Below are 12004 nucleotides of genomic sequence, written 5' to 3' on the forward strand. Positions count from 1 at the left end.
TCAAGGCATGTTGTCATCATCCTGGAACTGATCTTGGTTGTCTCCGTTGAACTCATACGCATTGCTTCCATAGAAATTTCTGTTGTTGAACTCATTCTGCTGGCGAGCTCCTCTCAAGGTTTCATAAGGGTGTGATGGATCCGCGAATTTTTGATGTTAGCAAATGCTGGTAGAGAATGAAAATACAGACACAAAGAATTTACGTGGTTCGATTTACTGAGGTAAATCTACGTCCACGGGGAGAAATGGGGGCAGGTTTGTATTGCTTGATCTGCCAAATACAGCTTACAACACAGACTTGCTATATGATTGTTTCTCTAGAGAGATTCTAACCTCTTCTATCAGATCTAAGTTCTATTTATATAATGAACTCAGATCATGGCTTGCGTCACCACCCTAAGTCGTGGATGTCGTGTAGGTTATGGCCTAAGATCGTGGGTGAAGCGTAGGTCATGGCCTACGATCGTGGCCTGAACTGACATCACGTGGTAGTGGGTGTGTTGGACATCCGGTATGGGTCCACTAACTCCTTGTTCGGTCGAATACCGAGACCGAACTGCTTTGGTTGCCGATCTGAGAGTAGAGCTTGATGCCGACCTGAGAGCAGAGCTTGATTGGTTGGCTTTTACCGAGCTGTAGGCTGAGGCCGAACTCTTTGGTAATGCCGAACTGAACTCTTGGGCTTTGGGCTGGCCGAGCTGTCACTGCTATTGGGCTTGTTTAGTACGTACCCCATCACTACCCCCCCCCGAAAAGCGAAGTGATTCACTTCGGCGAAGCGAGTCACTTCGGCATTCTGGAAAAGGGTACGGGGGAGGCTGAAGTCAGGGGACGTGCCCTGCGCGTGACTGCATTAAATGCGGCATTAAATGCGACAGTAAAATCCGGCCGTTGAATCCTGAAAAGGTGGGATATGAAACGGTGCGATGATTTGAAATCTTTTCCAAATCTGATAAATACCGTCTTTCTTCATCATTTGAACACCTTTGCTATTGGCTTCTTCTGCACTCTCTATCTTCTGCGTGAAAAATTTCCTTCCGCTTTCAAAAATTTCTTCAGACTACCTTCACCTTCAAAAAGTAAGAAAAATGTCTTCTTCTTCTTCTTCTTCGGAGTCGGGTAGCGTTAGGAAAGGGGGTAAGGGGTCTTCTAGCCGGAAAGAATCCGGGGAGAAGACCGTAGAGTATTTTCACAGTATCTTGAGTAAGGATACTGTGATATCCCTTTACGAAAAATACTCTTTTCCTGGGGGGAAGGCGGTGGTACCTGACGGTGATCACAGGGCTGACTCCCCGCCGGAGGGTTACGTCACCGTGTATGAGGCCTGCTTAGAATGCGGGCTTCGTTTCCCCCTCCCTTCTGCCTTTATAGATTTACTAGATTTTTTTCAGCTTCCTTTAGGCCAGGTGACTCCGAACTCTTGGAGGCACTTGTCGGCCTTCGCTGCCGAACTCCGTAGGTTAGGAAGGGATTTGTCTTTGAAGGCGATCCTTAAATTCTTTCAATTTAAGAGGAAGGGGTCTTGGTTTTACTTGATCCCTTTACAGCCCTTTAGGGCCTTTTGTAAAACGAAGTGGCCGAAGTGGCAAAATCGCTTCTTCTACTATGATAGGACCGCGGCTCCTAGTTTTCCCTGGAGAGGGCCGGAGTCCGTTATCCGTCACCCTCGGCCTGAACCGTTGGACGAGCTCGATGGCGAGCTCAACAAGATTCCCATAGTTAGGAAACAATACACGGAGTCTGAGCTCGTCAAGGGCGACGTCGTGTTCGACATCTCGTCTTCGGACGAAGAGGCCGAGGGTGAGGATTTCTCTTTATCTTTATGCTCTACTGCTTTAACGAAGAAAATCTGACTTTGCTTTCTTGCTTTTTGGCAGTGTTCATGTTGAATAAGGCTATCAGAAAGTCCTCCGAGCTTGTGGAGCCGGAGAGAGAGAGAAGGCTACCAGCTCGGCGCCTGATGCCGAGAAGAATCCGAAGAGGCAAAAGACCTCTTCGGGTCCAAAGAAGCCGGAGTCGACTTCGGCAAGCAAGAAGGGGAAGACCCAGAAGCCCCCAAGGGCGCCAGAGAAAGACGTGGTCTTGGCGCCTCCTTCGGAGCATATCTGTGAGCCATTTTTATGGCCCACGGACTTCGCCGAGGTGAATTGTCTTCTTGATTCCTTGGCTTGGCTTGTCTTGTATTTTTGGTGCCCTCTGTTAACTTTTTTCCTTATCCATTTTCAGAGGAATGATATGCTCTCCAAGCTCGTCGCCGTCGAACTCTCCAAAGCGTCCAACGACTATGCCGAGATGCAGAGGAAATTGGCGGCTGCTTGTCACCGGGCCGAGCAGGCTGAGGCAAACTTTGAGAAAGCCAGGGCTGCTAGGATTTCGGCCCAGGATGAAGCTCAGTTTGCCAAAAACCAGCTCGTCATCCAGCGAGAGCAGACGAAACGGAGGGATGCTGCCGCCGTGGTTGCCCAAGGAGAGGGTCTCCGTGCCTACACGGAGAGACTCTTTTTGAGCAGCCAGTTCTCGGCCTTTGTCGGTAGTCTGGTAAGGCTAATTGCCGATAAGGGCGAGCAGGGGCCCGACGTCGTGCTGCCTCTGTACAGCCGAGAGATAGCTGCTCGGCTTCAGAATCTGCCGCTCCTTGAGGAGCTCGCTTCATCCTCGGTCCTGCTTTCTGCAGACCGAGTCCGGAGTTGTCGAGCTGATCGGGACGAGAACCTGGAGGCTATCTTTGCCTCCGTGGGACCCGTTTCACCCGCTTCGACTTACAACGGAGAGGGTGAGGCCGAGCCGCTGGAGCGGGAGGCCGAAGTCGATCAGGCCGGGCATCCGGAGAAGGAGGCCGATCAGGAGGCGGAGGCGAGGCCGGCAGGAGGCGAGGCCGAGGCTGAGGTAGCCCAGGAGAAGGAAGCTGTACCAGACCGAGGAGCCGGAGACGAAGCAGGCGGAGTATGATTTCGTCTCCCTTCTCTTAGTCTAGTTTCTTCCTTGTAAAATGGCCTTGAAGCCCTAGTGTAAAAAATTTTCCTTGTGAATGAAAAATTCTCTACATTTGTCTTCGTATAGCTTTTCGTACTCGCCTTTACTCCTGTTGTATTTTACTATCTGCTCGGTACAGCTGCCGAACTAATATAGCTGCTTTGTACTCAAGGAGATGGAGATACTTCACTGGAAACGGCTGTACTCTTCGGCTTTAGACGAAGCTGAGAGAAGAGCTATAGCCGATCAGACGAAGAATGACGAGCTTCTGGCTCGTTTAGTGAAGCTGGAGGCCGATAATAAGGACTTAGAGTCCGATAAGAAGGATCTGGAGGCCGAGCTGAATACGACCATTGCTGAGAGGACTGCGTACGAGGATTACATCCGTGTGCGCGGGGGATTGACCATCTCAGATGTTCAGAGTCGAGTTGACGAACTGTGGGAGGAATATCTTGTACTCCGGAGGAACAATGCGCTGGAGAGCTCGGCTTGCCAACAAGTTGTGAAATCATTACGGCGCTGGGCTTCTCGGTACGACATTGTTCTTTCTCGGCGCCCCTCCATAGAAAGATTCCTTCGGCATATCGTGCCAACAGATGCTCGCACTCCAGATCAAACCTCTGGTTCCCTTGTTCAAAATCCTACTCCCAGCCAACAACGAACTCCGGAACAGCCGGAAACGTCAAGACGAGAACGGGGTCAGGAGCAACCGGAATCGTCAAGACGGGGACGGACTGAAATTCGCCGAGGAGTTGTGACTATGAGCGAGCAAGATCAGCAGATGCTTATTGCAGAGACTCTTCATCGCCGAGGTGTTAGGACTTCTCGGGCTCGGGGAAGAGGCGTTGGGTCGAGGATAGCATCTCGTCGACCTGCTTATTCTTCATCTGCTCGGAACAACCGAACTCGGCTTCCAGAGGATTTTGCAGATAGGTGGCTTAACTTCAGCAACCCTGGACAGTAGAATAGTCCTTTGTAATAGCGTAACGCCATTTTGTAGGGTAGCGGAGTTGTATGCCGAACAAGATTTGATAAATGAAATTTTGTTTTCGCTTCTAACACTGTATTTACAGCTTAGCGAAAAAATTTCATCGTACTTGTCCTCGGTCTTATGAAGTAAACTTCTTTGACCGGACTTGGTCCTTGGTCTGATGAAATAAACATCTTTGACCGGACTCGTCTTTGGTCTGATGAAATAAACACCTTTGACCGAACTCGTCTTTGGTCTGATGAAATAAACATCTTCGACCGGACTCGTCTTTGGTCTGATGAAATAAACATCTTTGACCGGACTTGGTTTGTGTTCTAATTTTGCGATTTTTGTCGCCGGGATCGAACTTTCCCTTGTCCTAATTCGGCGAGTTTTATCGCGTGGATCGGACTTTCCCAGTTAACCGAAGTGGTCTTATGCAGTAAACCTCTTTGACTAGACATGGTCGTCCTCGGTCTTATGAGGTAAACTGCTTTGACCGAACTTGGTCGTCCTAATTCGGCGAGTTTTATCGCGTGGATTGGACTTTCCCTTATCGCAGTTCGTTTCAGACGAAGTGCTTGTTAAGCTGAATTGCGGTCTTGTATCCTCCTTGGAAGCTTGGACTCACAATCGTTGGCTTATTGCAGTTCGTTTCAGACGGACTGCTTGTTAAGCTGAATTGTGGTCTTATATCCTCCTTGGAAGCTTGGACTCACAATAGTCTTTAATAATCGATCTAAAAAGGGGATCAGTCTTTAAAGAACGATATACCTTGGTACCATTTGTAAGAGACGACAAGCACATAGAGACAAAACACATAGGGAAAAAATGAAAAAGACGAAGGAAAAAAACTTTAAACCTTTTTTTTAAAACGACAAGTAAAAGGTACAAGTAAAAAACAAACAAATAAAAACACATACCCCTATGACCGAACTAGACACGAGACGGACTGACCGGACTTGTCTCTTACAAGTGGAACTTCTTGAGGTTGGAGACGTGCCATGTTCGGGGTACTTGTTCTCCTGACATGTGAGTCAATTTATAAGACCCTTTGCCGAGGACTTCTGACACCCGATATGGACCCTCCCATGTGGGTTCGAGTTTGCCCAGCTTTTCTGCTCGGCTTACTTCGTTGTTTCTCAAGACGAGATCTCCCACTTGAAATTGAAGCTTTTTCACCCTTTGGTTATAATACCGGGCTACTTGCTCCTTATACTTGGCTGCTTTTATGCACGCCAATTCTCTTCTTTCTTCGGCGAGATCTAGTTCTGCTCTCAGTCCGTCGTCATTCATTTCTGAGGAGAAATTTAGGGTTCGGGGACTGGGTACGCCGATCTCCACCGGAATTACGGCTTCAGTGCCGTACACCAGGCTATACGGAGTTTCACCGTTGGAGGTTTTGGGTGTAGTTCGGTAGGACCATAGGACTTGAGGGAGATTTTCTACCCATTGTCCTTTGGCTTGTTCTAACCGAGCTTTTAACCCTTTCACCAGAATCCGGTTCGTTACTTCCGTTTGTCCGTTTGCTTGGGGATGGGAGACCGAAGTGAACCGCTGTTGAATGTTCAGCTCTTGGCACCAATTCTTGAACGTCTTGTCGGTGAACTGAGTCCCATTATCCGAGATGAGGATGTGGGGTATGCCAAATCGGCACACTATGTTCTTCCAGACGAAGTCCAATGCCTTTGAGCTCGTTATCGTAGCTAAAGGTTCAGCCTCCACCCACTTCGTGAAGTAGTCCACGGCAACGATAAGGAATTTCATTTGCCGAGGAGCTTGAGGAAGTGGTCCCACTATGTCTATGCCCCATTGCATGAAAGGCCAAGGGCTTTGCATAGTGTATAGATCGGTCTGCGGCATCCTTGGGACATTTGCATGAATTTGGCACTTCGTACACTTCTTGACGAGCTGCACTGCCTCTTGTACCATGGTTGGCCAATAATATCCCCATCTCAGAACTTTTTTAGCTAAAGCTCTGGCTCCGATGTGGCTACCGCACGATCCTTCATGAACTTCTCTGAGGATGTAGTCCGTCTCTTCTGGTCCTACGCACCGCAATAACGGCTGGAGGTAAGACTTTCTAAAGAGGACTCCTTCATGAAGTTCGTACCGAAGAGCTCGGCACGTGATCTTCCGAGCTTCTCTCTTATCCTCGGGCAATTGTCCTTGATCCAGATACTGCAAGATCGGCGTCATCCAGTTCGGCGAGCTGGATACAGAATGTACCTCGGCTTCATCAATGCTTCGATGCATTAATTCTTCCGCCTTTGAGCTCGGATCTGAGGCCAACTTACTTAAGGTATCTGCTCGGCTATTTTCCGCTCTGGGAATGCGGATTATCCGGAAATAGGAGAAACTTCGGCTGATGCTTTGCGCTTTGTCCAAATACTTCTTCATTCTCTCGTCACGGGCTTCACTTGTACCCAACATGTGATTTACTATGACTTGTGAATCACAATGGACTTTGAGAGATTTGACGAGTAGACTTTGCGCTAACTGGAGTCCGGCCAGGAGGGCTTCGTACTCGGCTTCATTATTAGTAGTGGGGAATAGGAAACGAAGTGAGTAGGTTACCTCGTGTCCGTCGGGAGCGACAAGTAAAATACCAGCTCCACTTCCCATCTTGTTTGAAGCTCCATCTACGAATCCGCTCCAGCAGTCCGGCGGCTCTACTTCGGATTCCAAGGGCTGTGCTAGTTCGGCATTGGCAGAATTCTTCTGTTCGGCAATAATAGGAATTGCTTGATCGAACTTCGCTTCTGCAAGAAAATCTGCCAAGGCTTGTCCCTTGATGGCTTTCCGAGGTAGATATTCAATTGTGTGCTCTCCCAACTCTATAGCCCACTTGGCGATTCTGCCTGATGCTTCTGGCTTGGTCAAAACTTGCCGAAGAGGTAGATCGGTTAAGACGCATACCTTGTGAGCATAGAAGTATGGCCGCAGTCTCCTTGCTGCATTTACTAACGCCAGAGCAATTTTTTCCAGAGGTTGATACCTTGTTTCTGGACCTCTTAATGCTCGGCTTGTAAAGTAGATGGGAAACTGCTTTAGGCCTTCTTCTCGTACAAGCACCGCGCTGATGGTTTGATCCGATGCCGCTAAGTATAAGAATAGTACTTCGGCTTCGGCTGGAGCAGAGAGAATAGGAAGCTCGGCTAGATAACTTTTGAGCTCGTCAAAGGCCTTTTTCTGCTCGGCTCCCCACTCGAACTTTGGTGCCTTTTTCAACACCTTGAAGAACGGCAGTTGCTTTTCGGCTGCTTGGGAAAGGAATCGACTCAGTGCGGCTAGACATCCGGTTAGCCTTTGCACGTCATGTATGGACTTCGGCATTGCCATGTTCTGAACGACTTGAACTTTTGAGGGGTTTGCCTTGAGTCCGTCTTTTGAAACCCAACAACCCAGAAACTTTCCCGAATCTACCAAAAAGGTACACTTTTGGGGATTAAGTTTGAGGTTGGCTTTCTTGAGCACGTTGAGAGTGGACTTGAGGTTGTGCTCGTACTCCGAGGTGCTTTTGCTCTTGACGACTATATCGTCAACATATACTTCGACTTCCTTTCCAATCAGGTGCCGAAAAAGCTTGTCTACCATCCTTTGATAAGTGGCTCCGGCATTCTTTAAACCGAATGGCATCTTTTTATAAGCGAAAATGCCGAAATCAGTAATGAAGGCCGTTTTTGAAGCGTCAATCTCATCCATTAAAACCTGATGGTATCCTTTGTATAGATCAAGAAAACAAAAAATTTCAAAGCCTATCAGAGCTTCTACTTTTTTATCTATGTTCGGAAGGGGATAGCAATCTTTGGGACAGTGCTTATTTAGATCGGTGAAATCTATGCACATCCGCCATCCTCCTTCCTTTTTCTTGATCATGACAGGATTGGCCACCCACGAAGGGTACTTCACTTCGAATAACACATCCGCCTTCAATAATTGACGGACTTCGTCATGGATGACTTGACTTCGTTCTGCCGCAAAGAGTCTTTGCTTCTGTTTTATCGGCCGGACCGAAGGATCAATATTTAAACGATGAGTGATTACCTCGGGGGGCACTCCGGTCATGTCCAACGGAGACCATGCAAAGACGTCTTTGTACTCCTTGAGGAGCTGGATGGTTTTTTCCCGAAGTAGAGGCGTTCCCGCGAAGCCGATCTTAACCGTTCTGGATGGGTCGTCTTCGTATAGCTGAACTGTCATCGAGTTCGGCTCATGTATGACTTCGGTCATCGCCTCTGACTCCGGCTGCTGTGATTGCTATGCTTGGTGGTGCCGATCTGACTGCTCGGCACTTCTAAGCGCAATTTGCAGACATTCCTTTGCTCTCTTTTGGTCACCTCGGATGACCGCTATCCCTCCTTTAGTAGGGATCTTGATGGTGAGGTGATAAGTGGAGCAAATGGCCCGAACTGTGTTGAGCCAGTCTCTTCCCAGGATGACGTTGTACGGGGACCGAGCTTTCACCACGAAAAACTCAATCATCGTACTGGAGCTAGTAGGCGCTTTCCCCACCGTGATCGGAAGGCTGATAATACCTTCAGGGCGGGTGTCCTCCTGGGCGAAGCTCTTCAGGGGAAGCGGAGCCGGGCTGAGCCGAGCTGGGTCCACTTCTAGTTTGTCGAAGCACTCTTTAAAAAGAATGCTGACTGACGCTCCTGTATCCACAAACACCCTGTGGATCAGTTTGTTTGCCACTCCGGCTTGGATGACAATGGCGTCTTGGTGAGGAGAGATGGCCGGGACGGGATCAGCATCCGAGAACGTAATCACTTCGTCCTGCTTCAGCCTTTTATGCGTTGGCTCCTCTCGATTGGAGCCCCTGCGCTCTGACTTCAGGGACGACTTGGTCTTCCCGGCAGGGAGAGCGTCAATAGTCAGGATTACTCCATCATATTGCGGCTCGTCATCGTCTTCGGGATCCGGCTGCCTTTTCGGATCCTGAGGAGCGCAGTTCGCCCCTCTCTGCTTCTTATTCTTCTTTGACTGCTTGCTTTGGTATTTTTTCAATGTCCCTGCCCTCACAAGAACATCGATACCTGCAGCCAAGTTTCTGCACTCCTCGGTATCGTGACCGTGGTCTTGATGGTAGGAGCAGTAGTTATCCTGGGGTCGGCGCGCGGCTGATTTCGTCATCCGCTTTGGCTTTTCGAACAGGTCAGAGTGCAGTTCGAAAATTTCCGCTCTCGGCTTGTTCAGCGGTACGAACTGAGCGGGCGGCTTCTCGGGATTGAGACGGGGTCCCAATCTGTCTTGCACCGGAGTCCTTTGAATCCTTTCAAAGGGAGTTCGGCGAGGATGTCCCTGATCGCCAAAAGGAGTCCGGCGAGGATGTCCCTGATCGCTATGATCGGGCTTCCTCCTGTCTCCTCGGGACGATGAGCTGTCTAACGACCGTTTGCGACGGTCTGCCTCATCGGCCCGGGAGTACTGGTCCGCAATGTCCCACATTTCCTGAGCTGTCTGCGGACCGCACTCAACGAGCTTCCTGTAGAGAGCTCCGGGCAGGATTCCATTTTGGAATGCCGAGATGACAAGCAGATCGTTGAGATCGTCTACTTGCAGGCATTCCTTGTGGAATCTTGTCATAAAGTCGCTGATTTTTTCGTCGCGACCTTGACGAATGGAAAGCAGCTGAGCCGAAGTGATTCGGGCTTCCGCTTTCTGAAAGAACCTCCTGTGGAAGGCATCCATTAGATCTCGGTAAGATCTGATGCTGCCCTGGGGGAGGCTATCGAACCACCTTCTCGCGTTCCCGATGAGCAGCTCGGGAAATAGCTTGCACATGTGGACCTCGTTGAGACCCTGGTTCGCCATGTTATATTGATAGCGCCCCAGGAAATCGTGAGGGTCCACGAGCCCGTCGTAAGTCATCGACGGAGTTCGGTAGTTCTGTGGTAGGGGAGTTCGGGTGATGTCGTCCGAGAACGGAGTCTTCAGTGCTCCGTACACGGCGAATCCGATATCTCGTCGGTATGGAGGAGATTGAGTTCTCCTGTGATTCCGGTACCGAGGAAGATCAGGAATATGTCGGGGTTGAGGATTCTTCTTCCTGGAAGACACGGCACTACTGCGGTAGTGACTTTCATGTCTGGATGAGGAAGGAGAATCCTCCGTTTTCGTCTTCGGCTCTTGGCTCTTTTGCAGGAAGGCTAAAAACTCATCCTGCTTCTCAGCCAAGAACAGCTTGACAGCCTCATTCAGATCAGGCTGCTGGGAAGACTCAGTGGGACGATTTTTGGAGCGGCCTGTTCCTTCGCCATGAGAACTGGTGGTGGATTTATCCCTAGGCTGTTTTCCAGACCTATGGGATGGATTGGCTTCCTCCGGGTTCTCACGGGCAGGAATGCGGGTATTCTGCGATCTGGTATGCATTTTTTGGGTGGAAAAAATGGATCAAAAATTCGCTTTATCACAAATTTTGTTCTTCGTTTCCCACAGACGGCGCCAGTGATGGATCCGCGAATTTTTGATGTTAGCAAATGCTGGTAGAGAATGAAAATACAGACACAAAGAATTTACGTGGTTCGATTTACTGAGGTAAATCTACGTCCACGGGGAGAAATGGGGGCAGGTTTGTATTGCTTGATCTGCCAAATACAGCTTACAACACAGACTTGCTATATGATTGTTTCTCTAGAGAGATTCTAACCTCTTCTATCAGATCTAAGTTCTATTTATATAATGAACTCAGATCATGGCTTGCGTCACCACCCTAAGTCGTGGATGTCGTGTAGGTTATGGCCTAAGATCGTGGGTGAAGCGTAGGTCATGGCCTACGATCGTGGCCTGAACTGACATCACGTGGTAGTGGGTGTGTTGGACATCCGGTATGGGTCCACTAACTCCTTGTTCGGTCGAATACCGAGACCGAACTGCTTTGGTTGCCGATCTGAGAGTAGAGCTTGATGCCGACCTGAGAGCAGAGCTTGATTGGTTGGCTTTTACCGAGCTGTAGGCTGAGGCCGAACTCTTTGGTAATGCCGAACTGAACTCTTGGGCTTTGGGCTGGCCGAGCTGTCACTGCTATTGGGCTTGTTTAGTACGTACCCCATCAGGGTGGTTGCTGCTGAATCTCTCTGAGTTAGTATCGTAGTAATACTTCCCGTGTTCCACGACACGCGTGTCGCTCATCCCCTGCGGCTGCCTGTTGAAACTGCTTCCCCCGTTGTAGTTGGAGGCGGGGTTGCGGTAGCTTTTGAACTCGGTCTGCTCTTGCTGCTGCTGCTGCTGGTTGTAGAAGGAATTCTGCTCGCCGTTGTAGAAATTGTTGTAGGAATTCTGCTCGCCGTTGTAATAATTGTTGTTGGGGTTGGTGGAGAAGGTTCGTTCTTCGGTGAAGGAGGCGGGGGAATCGTTGAGGTCGGATTCGGGCTGGGTGACGTAGGCGACGGGGTTGTAGTTTTTGGGGAGGTATTTGTTTGGGGGTTGTTTGAATTCTTCGGTGGTGGAAGGGGGGTTTTGGCCGGATTCGTGGCCGTAGAGGCCGTAGCTGTTGTCGTTGTCAGGGAGGAAAGTGGGGTCTTGTTGATTGGTGGGAACTTCTGTGTTGGTGGTGGTGGCGGTGGTGCTGGGGATCTTGTTGAAGAATTGGCTTTCTCTTGCATGAGTGTGGAGGGAGGAGAAGAGGGAGAGGAGGAGGAAGATGGAGAGTTTCATGGCAGGGGAAGCCATTTGGCACAACAAGGATAAGACTAAGAGAGTGTGTGTGTATAGTGTTCTGAAGTAGATGTGGTTTCTGTGTTTTTATAGAGGGGAAGCCTTGTTTCTGTGTGTATGCGTGTTTGAATGAGTGAGGGTGTTAATAAATTCCACTGATTTAGTGGAAATGGGGTCATAAGAGCATCCGCAGCGGTGGCGGTTGGCGCCACCGCCGTCCGTGCCAGCGGCAAGGCGAAGGACCGCCACCGCTGCAACCGCGCCGCTGGCACGGCGCTGCTCGATGTATCGAGCACGTCCGTGCCAGCGGACGCACACGTGGCGGTCTCCCATTCGCCAACGGCATAGCCGTTGGTTTCAAACATTTTTTTATTTTTATTTTTTTAAAAATCGGATTTTTAT

The 12004-nt window shown here is 49.5% G+C and overlaps 1 protein-coding gene across 1 annotated transcript; it reads right to left on the reverse strand.

Moving 5' to 3' along the window:
• Positions 1-11617, reverse strand: LOC121746060 (protein E6-like). The gene is made up of 2 exons (XM_042139991.1): positions 11010-11617; positions 1-136 (listed from the first exon to the last, which is right to left on the reverse strand). Exons 1-2 carry the CDS (start codon positions 11615-11617, stop codon positions 1-3), a joined length of 744 nt encoding a protein of 247 aa, XP_041995925.1.
• Positions 11618-12004: the final 387 nt, after the last annotated feature.

Source organism: Salvia splendens, chromosome 8 (genome assembly GCF_004379255.2).
Source record: "Salvia splendens isolate huo1 chromosome 8, SspV2, whole genome shotgun sequence".
NCBI classification, from domain to species: Eukaryota; Viridiplantae; Streptophyta; class Magnoliopsida; order Lamiales; family Lamiaceae; genus Salvia; species Salvia splendens.